The sequence below is a fragment of the Paroedura picta genome, chromosome 7 (genome assembly GCF_049243985.1).
Source record: "Paroedura picta isolate Pp20150507F chromosome 7, Ppicta_v3.0, whole genome shotgun sequence".
Taxonomy (NCBI): Eukaryota; Metazoa; Chordata; class Lepidosauria; order Squamata; family Gekkonidae; genus Paroedura; species Paroedura picta.
Genome location: NC_135375.1, coordinates 104,954,082 through 104,970,283, shown reverse-complemented (window position 1 = coordinate 104,970,283; position 16,202 = coordinate 104,954,082). Strand labels below are relative to the sequence as shown.

Here is a 16,202-nt window from a genome sequence, read left to right as displayed (position 1 = left end):
CATGGATCCACCCACCTTTCCTGAGCAGTTAATGTGGTTAAAAACATGTGGCACATCCCCCTCCCGTAAAAATAATAATCCGTAAAACATTGCAAATTGGTTTGAGGGAGGGAGGGAGGGAGTGTGTTGATGGAGTTTAACCATGTCAAGGTGCAAAGCACCGACTGCTTCTAAAATAAAGGAGAAACAAATTTGTCCACAAGAGAGGAGAAAGATAGTCCCAACTGTCTAACTGACTAACTTTCTTGAGGGAAAGCAGGCGGGAAGGGTGCTCAAAGGAGCAGGAAGTCTCTTGCTAAGTCAATCGGGAGGAGATTATTTGAAAAATATCAGGAAGTTCCTAATCTAAATATGCTAAAGGCATATCCCTTCCGATGACCCCCATTATGCTTATGCTGTGAAACCATGGACATTACAGGCCTTGCCTATCCCAGCAGAGAGAAGGAACAGTCGTCAGCCAATGGGTGCTGTTCAAAACCCGCCAGCATAATTGCCTTGCCAGAAAAATTGGCAAGCTAGAAAAAGCTGGCGGGAGCTTCTTTTGCCAAGCAAATTGAAAAGATTATTTTAGGCATCTGTTGGTTTGGCGCAGAGTGGTAGGGCAGCAGTAATGCAGTCTGAAAGCTCTGCCCATGAGGCTGGGAGTTCGATCCCAGCAGCCGGCTCAAGGTTGACTCAGCCTTCCATCCTTCCGAGGTCGGTAAAATGAGTACCCAGCTTGCTGGGGGCTAAACGGTAATGACTGGGGAAGGCACTGGCAAGGCCACCCTGTATTGAGTCTGCCATGAAAACGCTAGCAGGCGTCACCCCAAGGGTCAGACATGACCCGGTGGTTGCACAGGGGATACCTTTACCTTTACCTTTATGTTACTTATCTGAGTTCCTGGGACAGCAACATTACAAACATTCCTGCTAGTGTTACCAAAGCTGACACTGACCTTAGTCTAAATGAGAGGATGAATTCAGACAAAATCGAATAATATATCTGTGATACCAGAATTACCTGTTCCATTCCCTACTCAATGGGAGGCGCTTTCCATTTTTGGTGTCGTGGAGGAATAAATTGGGGTCAAATTGTTACAAATGTTACAAATGACCTGTCTGGGCCATATATCTATCTCTTCCATTTTCCCATCTTGGAAAATGGTACCTTAAAATGTGATAATAGGACTACAACAAAATTAGAAAAGAGCTGAGGGAGCGTGTTTGTGTGTGAGTGTGTATGTTTGCGTGAATGTAGGGGAACTCTAAATTCTGTGTGAATGAGAATTCTGACCTTGTGCAGGGTGGCCGGACTGTGGTTCTCCAGATGTCCATGTCCATGGACTAAAATTCCCATGAGCCCCTGCTGATGGCAGGGGCTCATAAGAATTGTAGTCCTTGGACATCTGGAGCGCCACAGTTTGGCCACCCCTGTACTACAGATTAGTAGGACATCTCCTCCCCTATGCCATCTCAGCTGATGTTCCTATGAGGAATAGGGCTTCTTTCAAGACTTTCAGGGTTCAGCAACTACAGGGTATAATAAACTAAAAATTAAAAAGAAAAATGATGGCAAATGCCTTTGGGGTTTTGAAGAATGACCAAAAGGCCCCACTACCTTTACCTGTTTGTTGAACTAGTTGCATATTCCGGCTTGTTTTCCATTTGAATTCCAGTTACTGTCATTTGTTCCAAGTAATCAGCACCTTGGACAGAGAAATGATTCAAGAAGAGTACACCAACCAACTGGGCTGTAAGAGCATCCAGGGGTTTAAGGTGCACTGAAAGGGTCATTCAGCCCATTTTTCTCCTCTCCACCTGGCTGTGCAAAGGTTCACACATTCCCTTGACAACTCTTTCCCTTCTGGCGAATACGTCGGATGGGATAAGAGGAAGCAAACGGGCATCCATGCTGGCAGAAGACTAGCCAAAATGATGCCTGGGAAAGAACTGTGGGGTTTCTTCTTTGCCTGGAAAAATCACAGGGACAGGCAAAAGAACAGATGGCTTGTGCTGGGGGTCAGTGGGGAAAGGCGGGGTGGAAATATTTAAAGAAAAAACAAATTGTAGGTGTGCCATTTTTTAAGCTGACGTCTCTAGCTTTGAAAAAACGACGTATGTCGGAGAAAAAGATCATTCATTGGATTGGTTTTATCAAATATGAAGGTGTCCTGTATTGAGTTAAGACCTTGAGTCCATCTAACTCAGCGTTGCTTGGTCTTGCTTGATGGTGGGTCTCCAGGAGTCTGTGGAGAGAGAGGACTTTGCCAACATTTTGACCCTGGCTCCAGCCTGGTGGGATGCAAGATGGAACAATTCCACCTGGCCTGAGGTTGGGGCCTTAAATAACAACCACTGACAAATGGCTGGCCTTCCTGCTGGGGAGGAAGAAAGATTGGCTCCTGATCCTAAGATAACCCCCCATCTGGGATAAATGTTACTTGGAGGCAATCATTTTTAGATTAATAATGTTTTAAGATATTGATATGATGTTTGATGAATGTTGCTCCCCACCCTGAGCTATTTGGAAGGGTGGGTTAGAAATTGTAATAACAATTAATAATAACAATTATTATTATTAATAATCATAATCCTTTAACCAGAGACAGTGGGGATTGAACCCAGAAACTTATAATGCAAAGCTAGTGCTCTACCACTCTGAGCCTCTCCCCTTCTTGAGGCAAGTAAAGAATAATAACGGATTGAGAGAGTGACCGACCCATAAAAATGTTCCTAACAAATGCTGGAAATGTGAACAATTGTTAGGAACATTCTACCATATCTGGTGGCCTTGCACTAAAACAATAAGAAAGGAAATGGGATACAAATACATGCATGTATACAAAAGATTTTAATGGCTAATCGTCAAATGAAACCATGGAATTCTATATATGATAACAGCGGCGCAACTACTGTATGCTTAGAACTGGAAAGCTACAAATATTCTTGCTTTAGAAGACTGGCTGATGAAAATGATGGAACTTTCAGAAATTACTCAACTTACATTTTGGATTAGAGAAAAACCAACAACTCCTTTCATGACTAATTGGAAACCCCTTTTAGACTTCTTGCTGCATAAAGCCCAAAATGATTGGATGACTTGTGGTTTTAGAGATTAAGAACAATCCTTGATGCAGTAATTATACAGCTGTTCAGACACAAAGGTTAAATCTGAAAGAATAAGCCACGAACCAGGTATGGAAGGTTAGAAACTCGAAATTTACTGTAATGAGACCAATATGTCTGTTCTTTGTGTCTTTATATTCCCTCTTTCCCCTTTTATGCTCTTTCCCCCATTCCTTTGTTTTCACTTTTTAAAAATCAGTACTGAAACTGTTAGTAAAAACCCCAGGTCACCATGAAAGTAACATGGCAGAAGGAGCATTTGAAATTCAACCAACACAGAGAGATTCCTAGAAAGGCTTTTTGTTTTGTTAGTAATTCCGGAGTTCCTCCTCTCCCACCCTAGTGTCTGCCTGCCTCTTGAAGGAAGAGAATTTACGGATACACGTGCCTTCAAGTTACAACCCACAACCCTGCGAAAGGTTTTCTAGGCAACTGAAAATCATAGAATAATGGAGTTGGAAGGGACCTCCTGGACCATCTAGTCCAACCACCTGCACTATGCAGGACACTCACAACCCTATCGCTCATCTACTGTAACCTTCCACCCCCTTGAGCCTTCACAGAATCAGCCTCTCTGTCAGATGGCTCTCCAGCCTCTGCTTAAAAATTTCCAAAGATGGCGAACCCACCATCTCCCGAGGAAGCCTGTTCCACCAAGAAACCACTCTAACTGTCAGGAACTTCTTCCAAATGTTTAGATGGAATTTCTTTTGAATTAATTTCATCCCATTTGTTCTGGTCCGTCCCTCCGGGGCAAGAGAGAACAACTCTGCTCCATCCTCTATATGGCAGCCTTTTAAATACTTGAAGATGGTTATCAGATCCCCTCTCAGTCGTCTCCTCTCCAGGCTGAACAGACCAAGTGGAGGTGGTTTGCCATCGCCTGCCTCTGTGTTGCTTTGATGGTCTCCCAAATATTAACCAGGGCTGACCCTTCTTGGCTTCCAAGATTGGATGAGATTTGGACTATACCATGCTGCCTTCCCTCCGGGAAAGGGTTATATAGAAAGCCCCTTTGCCCCCCAGGGGACTTGCAGGGACTCTCAGCCGACCTGGCATCACAATGCTTCTTTTGGTCCTGTCCTGTGGAGCAGATGCATCTTTTGAGACGGGGCATGAGATTCAGATTTCTATCTGACATTGCTCGTGGTAGCCCTCAAGTAGCAGGGCACCACTGGAGCTGGACGCAGATTTCCATGTTTCCGATCTGTGCTGTGAGGAATTCGGGCACACTGAGCACCGATATTTTGGAACAAGGCCATCGCATTGAACATACCCAGCTGCAGAGCGCACAGCCGCTATGACTTTGGACTGTGTGAAGGTCACGTGGTCCTCACGCGTAAACCATGACCAGTCAACACACAAGTTTTCTGTTTCTTCACTTACGGTCCAGATTTCACACTCATTTTTCCAGCCTTTGCATCTGCTTCTAGCCGACTCCATGGTCCCCCTTTGGAAATCTGTACCACAGTCTTCACGCATCTCCTGGGGGATAGGAATTGATGATCCCAGGCCTGGAAACAGCTGGTTGTTCTCAGCAAAACTGCCTTCTTGCATCTGGTTGCTTCCCTGCATCCACAGCCCTTTGGAAGCTCCTCAGCTTTCAAGCCAAGCATGTAGGATGGATTTGAGGGACCTGTTGCCTTGTCAACACAGTGTGAGACCGAGAGCATTCAGGAACAGCTGGAGAATGCTTGGAAGAAGTTGTTCTGGGGTAGCGATGACAGAGTAAGGCACAAAATCCAAGCCGAGAAGTGTTTCATGTAAAATTGGCTTGAGGGGACAAGGACTGGAATCCAGGACTGAGCTGTAATATATGTACATGCTTTTTGTGTGTCTGTATTTTATGGGCAATTATGCATTCCCTCCCCATCTTTTTGGCTGTTGGTTTTAGTGGGCTGTGAAATGCAGTGAAGGCGGTTGCCAAATGACTATTCAGGGTGAGGGTATAAGATGCATTTGCGAGTTCTCATGTACTTTTATAAATGGTTTTATGTTTTGGAGTAAAGTAACATGAGTGTCGGTTTGAAAAAAAGCTGGTTCTTAAATCACTCTTAACTATTTTTCCAGCTTGATGACACTACCTTGGCGTAGTGGTTAAGAGTGGCAGCTTCTAATCTGGTGAGCCCGGTTTGATTCTTCGCTCCTCCGCATGCAGCCAGCTGGGTGACCTTGGGCCAGTCACAGTCCTGATAGGGTTGTTCTGACCGAGCAGTGATATCAGGGCTCTCTCAGCCTCTCCCAGGAATGGCTTTAAGCGACATATAGAACGGTAATGGCTAGATATAAGGGAAAAAATGTTTCACACTCAGAGTAGGTCCTGGATGCTTTAGGCCAGGTTCCATCCAGCCACCTCATTCTCTGTCGTCCCCTTCTTCTTTTGCCCTCAATCGCTCCCAGCATTAGGCTCTTCTCCAGGGAGTCCTTCCTTCTCAGGAGGTGGCCAAAGTATTTAAGATTCATCTTTTTAAAATTTATTTATTTATTTGCTTATTTGTTTATTTATTCATTAAACATTTATTAGGTGATATGACATATGGTAATATTGAGCTGTTACCCCCCCTCCCCAAATGGCCAGTGATGGACCTGGGGGTGGGGATGGGGAGAGGGGTGGCCATGTACACAGCTATACTTCCCCCAATCATGCCACTTATGGGATTTCTTGAAGCCTGAAGAATGTTTCAGGGATTTCTCAGTGGTAAAAAAAAAAAAAGTTGAGAAAGGCTGGTGTAGATGATGTCACTTCTGGTGACATGTGACTTTGGGAGTGTGGCCGGGAGGTGTGGCCTGCTGACATCACTTCTGGGGTGCTTCAGGGGTTTCTCAGTGGTCAAAACATTGTGAGATGCTGCTTTAGGCTGGTTCTGCTTTGAGCAGGGGCCTGGGCTCCATGGCCTCTTAGGGCCCCTTCCAACAGTGATTCTAGGATTCTAGGAAACAGTGAATCCTGGATTCCATTGGAGCGGATCTCAGTGGCAGAGCAGCACACCGAAATGGGTCCTTCTGCCGAAATGTTAACATGGGGCACAAATCCCCTTCCCTTGCCGGGTTCCTGCTCATTCCAGCAGAGCTTGAGCACAAGAGGCTGTCCCCTGGGCCTTGGGTGAGCTTGACCTCATCTCATCCTCCCCAACCGTCTTGCGTGGCCCTGAATGCTGTCACTGCACCCTGGCTCCTAGCCTCTGGATTCCTCATCAGGGCTCCAAACCTGGAGACGTCTTTCATGCTGCTCTCCGGCTCTCCCTCTCCAATTAGGAGGGCTGTAAAGAGCAACTTCCTGGACCGTTTCAGTTTTTATTTTTGAGTAGGCGGGTTTAACAAGCCATCGTCATGGAAATGAGGCCATGCCCTCCAGACATTTGAAAGTTGGAGTCAAATGGGTAGCCGTGAAGGACCACAATGCCAAAGAATAATATACTAGTCTAACGGGCTTATATACTAGCCTGAGGGGCTAGTAGCACAGAGTCCAGTAGCACCTTTAAGACCAACAAAGATTTAGGGAGTTGTGAGGGAGAGTGCTTGCACTCGAAAGCTCACACTTTGAATAAATCTTATCTGGTCTTAAAGGTTGTGTTTCATCAGACTGGTGGGAGGTGAATAAACATATTTATTAATGATCTAGATCAGTGGTTCCCAACCCCCGGTCTGGAGACAGGGACCGGCCCATGGATCAGTTGGTACCGGGCCACGGCTTCTCCTCGTCCTCCTCCCCGGCTGCTGCCTCAGGGGCTGCCCTGCCACTCTGCTTCCGGCTCACCTTTGGTGTTCTCCAGAGGCCGCCATGGCTGGGGCTGCCCCTCGGCTTGGCACTGTGCAGCTGCTACTGTCAATGCCCCCCAGTGGGCGGCGGGAAGTCAGGGGCGCTGGCAGTAAAGCAAGTGGAGCAGGGGCTCAGGCGGCGGTGACATCCCTCGGCAAAAGACTATCCCCCCTCCCCCCCGGGCCTCAATAAAATTGTCAAGCGTTGACTGGTCCCCAGTGATAAAAGTGTTGGAGACCACTAATCTAGATGAGAGGGTAGAGGGACTACTCATCAAGTTTGCAGATGACACCAAATTGGGAGGACTGGCAAATACTCCGGAAGAGAGAGACAGAGTTCAACGAGATCTGAACACAATGGAAAAATGGGCAAATGAGAACAAGATGCAATTTAATAAAGATAAGTGTAAAGTTCTGCATCTGGGTCAGAAAAATGAAAAGCATGCCTACTGGATGGGGGATACGCTTCTAGGTAGCACTGTGTGTGAACGAGACCTTGGGGTACTTGTGGATTGTAGGCTAAACATGAGCAGGCAGTATGATGCAGCAGTAAAAACAGCGAATGCCATTTTGGGCTGTATCAAAAGGGGCATCACATCAAAATCACAAGATGTCATATACCCATTGTATACGGCACTGGTCAGACCACACCTGGACTGTGTGAAGTTCTGGAGGCCTCACTTCAAGAAGGACGTAGATAAAATTGAAAGGGTACAAAGGAGAGTGACAAGGATGATCTGGGGCCAAGGGACCAAGCCCTATGAAGATAGGTTGAGGGACTTGGGAATGTTCAGCCTGGAGAAAAGGAGGTTGAGAGGGGACATGATAGCCCTCTTTAAGTATTTGAAAGGCTGTCACTTGGAGGAGGGCAGGATGCTGTTTCTGTTGGCTGCAGAGGAAAGGACACGCAGTAATGGGTTTATACTACAAGTACATCGATATAGGCTAGATATCAGGAAAAAATTGTTCACAGTCAGAGTAGTTCAGCAGTGGAATAGGCTGCCTAAGGAGGTGGTGAGCTCCCCCTCACTGGCAGTCTTCAAGCAAAGGTTGGATACACACTTTTCTTGGATGCTTTAGGATGCTTAGGGCTAATCCTGTATTGAGCAGGGGGTTGGACTAGATGGGCTGTATGGCCCCTTCCAACTCTATGATTCTGTGATTCTGTTGCTACTGGACTCTGATTTTGCTTTGAAAGTTGGGCTTTCAGCTCTGAAACTAGCCTTATTGAATAGACCATCTCTCTCTCTCTCTCTCTCTCTCTCTCTCTCTCTCTCTCTCTCTCTCTCTCTCTCTCTCTCTCTCTCTCTCTCTCTCTCTCTCTCTCTCTCTCTCTCTGTGGAATTTAGCCCCCAGATGCTGTTAATGCTGTTGTTTTTAACTAACCGGGGCCACAATAGCATTAGAATGCCTTTCCCGTTGCTCCCACAGACATGCTTACGAAGAAAATGAGATGCAGTCGCCAACAGATAGCCCTTCAGTAGAAAAGAGCCCCAGTTTGAAAGAGATGAAATGGATTCAGGCTGGGAGCCATGCTGGTCTGCAGCAGCCGAACAAAGCTTGAGTCCAGGGACACCTCTAAGAATGAAAAAATTTAGTTCAAGGCGTCCGTGTCCGTGTGCAAGCAGGCTTCTCGAATCTGAAGAAATGTACTTGCACCCGAAAGCTTATCCCTTGAATTTTCCGTTGGTCTGAAAGGTGCCTCTGGACTCTGTGATGAAATGGAGGCAGTAACAGCTAGGTGGAGCAGTAGATCACAAATATTCCACCAATGTTTTGTTTTTCATTCCCCTTGCTGTTCTGAGCTGGTTTGTAAAGTAAAGGAGGTATCGGTATCTTCCCATCCAATGCCTTTACATCCCACCATCAGCTCCTTTCACCCCCAACCCACTCAGAGCCACAGAAGGAAGACCATTTGTGGTCAATTGTGTCAGAATCTGACCCAAACAGAAAGAAATAGAAGCAAATGCAGCTGCCCAGTGTAGATCACAAAGAGTCCTTGTGGGGATTGAGCTCTTGTGCTTTCTCGGGAGCCGTTTCAACAATACTCCCCTTGGTTTAGCCAAAGGTTGCATCTCTTGGCCTGGTTCTGTCCCACACCATCTTTTCTCTTGACCGACTTTCACTTATCATTCAGCCAATTGGATTTGTTTAATGGTGGAGACCTCACAGAACTCCTGCTCTTGCAGCCAGCGTGCTGTAGTGGTTAAGAGCGGCAGCTTCTAATCCAGGGAGCTGAGTTTGATTCCCTGCTCCTAGTTGTAAGTAGATAGGACCATGGAGGTCCTATCTACTTAGAACTAGGATTGAGAGCCAGCATGGTGTAATGGCTAGCAGCAGCACCCTCTAATCTGGAGACCCGAGTTTGATTCCCCACTCCTTCTCCACAGGCAGCCAACTGAGTGAATTTGCGGCAGTTCTCTCAGAGATCTTTCAGCCCCACCCACCTCACAGGGTGTCTGTTGCGGGGAGAGGAAGGGAAGGTGCCTGAAAGCCACTTTGAGACTCCTTCAGGTGTTGAAAAGCAAGACACAAAAAAACAACTCATTCTCCTCCTCCTCCTTCTTCATCATCATAATGCCTACTTATTTATTTATGGTTTGATTTGTATAACGCCCTCTTGGACTAGTTGTCCCAGGGAGGTGAACATCAGTGAATATGAAAACATTTTTGGCTCATAAAACAATACATAATACATCATCATGATTAGATATGATTAAGATTTAAAGAATTAAAATTGCGGACTGCTTCTCAACTATTGATGTTCTGCGATAAACGACTAAGTCAGAAGGAGTTAGGGGAAGAGAGGGACTGGGTGGGGTGGAGGAATAGACCTATATCCTTGAAGTGTAACGTCATAAACAGGAAGCTTGCTGTTGTTTTTAATTCTGAAATGTTTTTTCTTGGTGTATAGCTAATGAGCTGCTAAACCTAAAAAAAAGTGAAAACTAAAGTGTTGAGTTCCATGGCGATTCTCCCCAAGAAGGCAAACTCTGAGTCTTAGGGAAAACTTCAGTAGATTATTTGAAGAGACTATGAATGGTGACGTTGGGCGCTTCATTGCTAAAGTTGACAAGATTGAAGCAGATATAGAGCCCGGTATGTCCCCCCACCACATTTGTTCCCACAATTCGTGATCTCACAGGATGCATCTGTTATCTTCAAAGGGTTTACAGCCTGGCATCTAGAGGCAAGAAAGCACAGCCATAATATTCAGAACTCGATGGCCAAGGACCCAAGAATCAAGGAACGAGAGAGAGAGAGAGAGAGAGAGAGAGAGAGAGAGAGAGAGAGAGAGAGCGCCAGCTGGCTGTCCCAAGAGGGTCATGGGACATTGCTCATGTCTTCCTCAGTGGTCAAAATTATAATAATACACTATATAGCACTCTCTATAATGTGTAGCTGAATGGTTGAGTGGGGACTGTAACTTATGGCTCCAACCAATATGTATAAATTATATCCTTTTTTGGAGACCAATTCCTATGTTATGTCCCTAAAGTCACCACTCTTCGCTATCATTAAGTTCTGTACTCAGAGTGTATTCTCAGAAAAAGCTTGGTCTCCAAAAAGGATTTAATTTATACATATTGGTTGGAGCCATAAGTTACAGTCCCCACTCAACCATTCAGCTACACATTATAGAGAGTGCTATGTAGTGTATTATTATAATTTTGACCACTGAGGAAGACCCGGAAGGGTCAAAACGCATTTGATCCTATGTGTTGTTAGTTCGGTATAGTTTTTAAGATGTTTTTATTCTGTTTTTAACTCTGCACGTTTTACATTATTTTTATTGTTCAGCTCACCTTTTGAGTTCCTACCTGTTAAGGTTGGGTTTTGTTCCTTTTTTGGTTTAACATTGCTCATGTCGCTATGGCATGAGCTAGAGGGGAACTTGACAGAAAGTAAAAGAGGAAGCACGGTTTAGATTTCTGCTCAGCTATGAACTTGGTAGGCAATCCCCTTTCCGGCCATTTTTTGAAATTCCGGGCTAAAAACAAGGGATCTATTTTGCAAGTTTATTGTGTGGATTCCTAAATGAATTAGGCCAGACACTTTGGTCATGGAAAGTGTCCTTATGTCACAGCTGACTTACAGTGACCCCCTCAAGGCATTCAAGGAAAGAAGAAGAAGAAGAAGAAGAAGAAGAAGAAGAAGAAGAAGAAGAAGAAGAAGAAGAAGAAGAAGAAGAAGAAGAGTTGGTTCTTATATGCCGCTTTTCCCTACCTGAAGGAGTTTCAAAGGGGCTTCCAATCGCCTTCCCTTTCCTCTCCTCACAACAGACACTATGTGAGGGAGGTGAGGCTGAGAGAGCCCTGATATTACTGAGGAAGAAGAGTTGGTTCTTAGATGCCGCTTTTCTCTGCCCGAAGAAGTCTCAAAGCAGCTTACAGTCGCCTTCCCCATCCTCTCCCCACAACAGACACCCTGTGGGGTGGGTGAGGCTGAGAGAGCCCTGATATCACTGCTCGGTCAGAACAGCTTTATCAGTGCCGTGGCGAGCCCAAGGTCATCCAGCTGGCTGCATGTGGGGAAGCACAGATTCAAACCCGGCTCGCCAGATTAGAAACCCGCACTCCTAACCACTGCACCAAACTGGCCTTGATGGATGCCACATCCCCACTGGGGGCAAGGGACCCCCACTTTGGCATTGCTCCCTCCTCTTTCACAGTTTCAGAAAGTGGGAGAAATTGCCCCAAAACAGCCAGTTTCATGGTGATCTTCACACACACACACACACACACACACACACACACACAGGACCTGCTCCCTGCACACCGCCCCCCCCCCCCACACCAGAACCAGGAAGAAGGTTCTGACATGCTGATGATGCTCCGGGTTTTGGGCAAAATTCTACAGTTTAAGGCTGATTTTTTTTTTACCATAGAGTTTCTCCAAAAACCAGAGCATTGCCCCGACATCTCTGATGTGCTGATGTCACTTCTGGGTGGCATCAGCACACTGGACACTCTTCTGGATCCGGGCCAGTGTGGGGGGAGCTCACCTGCTGAGAGTGCAGTGGCACCTGGCAACCCGAAAGTCGTTGAGGTCATCTGCTCCCTTCTGTTGCTGCACGCTACTGCTGTTCAGCAGAGCAGCTGGCGAAGGAGCCACAGTGGATGCACGCTTGCAAGTGACCGACCGGTTCGCTCGGATTATTTCCGCTCCCCTCCTTGGGCGGATCATGCGTGCTGACAATCCGCTATGAATATTCGCGTAGTCTTTGTTCTCCCGCAGTTGTTGTGCCTTCCTCCATTGGCAGCATTCGTGGGGCTTAGAACTTAACAAAACTTCCCGGATTTCCCAGGTGGTAATGCGAGAACATGTCCATGTGATCCAGTTAGCGCAAGCAAATGCTCTTGGCTTTGAGAGTCGGGCAGGGAGGCAAACCGGCAAGGCCGGGACTTTAGGAAGAAATCCCTAGAGAGGTTTCAGAGAATAGCTGTGTTGAGCTGAAGCAGACAGACGAGCAAGATTTGAGTCCAGGAGCCTCTTCGAGAAAGACCGGATTTTTGTAGAATGAGCTTTCGAAAGTCAATGTGCAAGATTTGAGTCCAGGGGCCTGTTCGAGACCAACCAGATTTTTGTAGAATGGGCTTGACCGACCGGATTTTTGTAGAATGAGCTTCCGAAAGTCAACATGTCTGTTGTCCACCTCAAGATATCAGTGGTGCAATTTTCCCCTCCCCTCAATCCACAAAATCAAATACGTTTTTTTCCAACATATGTTTTAAAAGAATGGATGTAAGGAGGGGATGGGGGGGGGGGGAAGCGAAGCTATGCCCAGAGTAGAGACTGTCGAAAAAAATCCCCCCCCCAAATCTTAAACCGATGATGATCTAAGGCCTTTCTCAACTTTTTTACCATTGAGGAACCACTGAAACATTCTTCAGGCTTTGAGGAACCCCCAAAGTGGTACAATCGTGCAGAATATGGTGGGGAAGTAGAGCTGTGAACATGCCCACCCAGGGCCCCGCCTCTTCCCACCCTCTCCAGGCCAATCATTGGCCATTTTGGTTAGGGTTGTTTTTTACATCAGTGGTCCCCAACCTTTCTGAGGCTGGGGACCGGCAGGGCAGTGGGCCGCGCCCACGCATCGCACATGCACGGGCCGCGCCCACGCATCGTGTATGCACAAATGCGTCGTGCGCAGCCGAAATCGCTCATGTGCGGCACTTTCGCGCGTGCGTGCATGCGCAAAAATGCAGTGCACGCGTGATTTCGGCCGAGCATGGCGCATTCGCGCATGCGAACTTGGCCCGAGTGGGTGCGATGTGCAGGCATGGCCCGCGCATGCGTGATGCGCGGGCGCAGCCCTGATTTCCTCTCCCCGCCCTCCCGCAGTAAGAAGCTTCCCGGGCCGCAAGCTTGCGGCCTGGGAAGTTTTTTACTGCGGGGGGGCGGGGATAGGGAGCTGCGGCCTGGCGCCATGGCCTTTGCGGCCTGGCACTGGGCCGCGGCCCGCAGGTTGGGGACCACTGTTTTACATGACCATATATGCTCATAGGGCCTCTTGTGGCGCAGGCTGGTAAGGCAGCCGACATGCTGTCTGAAGCTCTGACCATGAGGCTGGGAGTTAGATCCCAGCAGCCGGCTCAAGGTCGACTCAACCTTCCATCCTTCCAAGGTCAGTAAAATGAGTACCCAGCTTGCTTGCTGGGGAGTAAACGGTAATGACTGGGGAAGGCACTGGCAAACCACCCTGTATTGAGTCTGCCATGAAAACGCTAGAGGGCGTCACCCCAAGGGTCAGACATGATCCGGTGCTTGCACAGGGGATACCTTTACCTTTATATGCTTATATCCCCCAATAAACATTTAACAAATTTAAAAATACATGTACAAAAATTAATTAACTCCCACCCACTCAGGAAACCCAAGCATGGAATAAATGAGCTTGGGAGAGGTCTCTGTTCTCTCAGAGCTCTCTCAGCTGCATCGCCTCACAAGGTGTCTGTTGAGAGGAGAGGAAGGGATGGCGATTTGAGACACACGAGGCCTGCTGGGTGTCCTTGTGACAGTCACAGTTCTCCTAGAACTCTCTGACGCCTCACCTACCTCACAGGGTGCCTGCCAGTTGTGGGGAGAGGAGGGGAAGGCAATTGACATCTGCCTTGAGTTGCATGAGGCCTGCTGGGTGACCTTAGGCCAGTCACTGTTCTCTCAGATCTCTCTCAGCCCCATTATCTCTCAGGCTGCCTGTTGTGGGGAGAGGAAAGGCAGCTGACCGAAAGCCGGTTTGAGACCCATGAGGCCTGCTGGGTGACCCTGACCCAGTCCCAATTCTCTCAGCCGCACTACCTCACAGGGGGCTTGTTGGGGGGAAAGGAAGAGAAAGGCAACGCTAAGCCGCTTTGAGACGTTTTAGGGTACAAGAGCCAACTGCTCCTCTGAATTCACTGCCGTTCCTTCTGAGACATTCCAATATTTCCCCACCTTAGCAAAGCAGTCCCTCTCGAGCTAACCATTGTCCTCTTTTCAATTGTTGTAGGAGAATGTTCCCTGCCATGAGAGTAAAGATTACAGGGTTGGACCCTCAGCAGCAGTACTACATTGCCATGGACATCGTGCCTGTGGATAACAAGAGATACAGGTGAGGACTCCGGGAGGACTTGCGGAGGGAACTTCATTCGCAGCAAAGTGGGCCAGGAGCTGTATTTCCCAGGTCAATGGGCAAGGGGCTTTCGGTGATCCATAGAGTTCCCAGCACTGCCTAGGCAGATGCCAGGAGCCCTGGGGGCAGTAATGTCATTTCTGAGTGACACTTTAGCAATTTCCTTTTGTCTCTACGGTAAAGACCATGGAGAGTGGGGGGGAAATCCTAGAGCAGGGAATCCCAGCCAGGGGTTCGCAGCCTTTCCCTCCCTGCCTTAATGAACTCATCCACAAGATAGGGAACCAGCAATTTCCATTGCTTTACCTCCCAAACGTGAGTTCTATTATGATTTCTGCACATGGGGTTTGTGTGGAGCCTACATGCTTTCTCCCGGCCTAAACTACCTCCTGTTTCTCCCCTACTAGTTCTCCTTGAGTCTGCCCGTTAACACAGATAGTGATGTCACTCCCAATGACCTGTCACTTCCTGGGGGTGTGGCCGGGAGGCGTGGCCAGCTGACATCACTTCCGGGGCTCCTCGAAGCTTGAAAAATCATTTCAGGGACTCCTCCATGGTCAAAAGTTTGGAAAAGGTTGCCCTAGAGCAGGGGTAGTCAACCTGTGGTCCTCCAGATGTCCATGGACTTCAATTCCCTTGAGCCCCTGCCAGCAAACGCTGGCAGGGGCCCATGGGAATTGTAGTCCATGGACATCTGGAGGACCACAGGTTGACTACCCCAGCCCTAGAGGATCACAATGGGGGTCATTTTTTCTCCCTCTCCTTGAAGGCAGCAAAGTGAGGATGGAGGTGGGGAATTTTCCGCTGGGCTCAGGCAGTGGGAAGAGTAGTGATCCATGATCCTAAAGGCCAAAGACATCCCCGTTTAATAGAGGTGGGAGTGAGAAGGATGCATCTGCTGGAAGTTAACAGAGCCATGAGGATGACCAGTTTTGCTTGCATTTCTTAAAGGAGTCCCGGGGCCACCCTAAAGTGAGTGACACACTCCTGAGCCCATTGGCTTCAACAGATTCAGAATGATGTAACTCTGTTTAGGATGGCCCTTTAAGAAATATAATAGGTGGTCAGGTAATGTTGAGAAAGAATGACAGCATTGTCCAGGCATGTGTGTGGGCAGGTAGTTGTGAGTTTCCTGCATTGTGCCGGGGGACGGGGGGTTGGGCTAGATGACTCTGGAGGTCCCGTCCCACTCTATGAGTCTAAGATTCTCAGGATGGGTGAGCAGATGGCAGAAAGTACTGGGCTTGCAGCTCAACTACTTGTAGCCTCAGGTGGAGGAGGAGCCTGCAGCCAAACCACTGAGTAACTTATTGATTTATTTGCTTCTTTCCTTCATATTCTTTCTTTCTTTGTCATATGACACGTGTGTAATATAGCCAGGAGATCCTAAGATTGTCTGGTTGTGAGGGAGGAGATGTTCAGAGGTGGTTGTCCATTGCCTGCCCCTGCATCACATCCCTGGTATTCCTCGGTCACCCTTCCAAGTGGCAGACAGGGCCGACCCTGCTTAGCTTCCGAGATCTGATGCTTGCCTGGGCTGCCTTTCTCTCCAGCGTTGACCTAAAGCAGCTTCCATAATTCTTTTTTTCCTATGTTTTGTCCTAATTATAGCAATCTTTATTTTTGTATCCCGCCCTTCCTAGATAGTTTAGGGTGGGTAACAGCATAAGTTACGGCAATCAAATCATTTAAAAACCAGTATACTCTTTAAAACATCATA

The 16,202-nt window shown here is 47.6% G+C and overlaps 1 protein-coding gene across 1 annotated transcript in view; it reads left to right on the top strand.

Annotated features, from left to right (window-relative positions):
- Window positions 1-16,202, top strand: part of TBX15 (T-box transcription factor 15) — a 125,215-nt gene that overhangs the window by 60,034 nt on the left and 48,979 nt on the right. Inside the window, exon 3 of the mRNA XM_077345896.1 lies at window positions 14,360-14,461. Within this exon, the coding sequence (XP_077202011.1) occupies window positions 14,360-14,461 (102 nt within the window). The remainder of the gene's footprint in view (window positions 1-14,359; window positions 14,462-16,202) is intronic.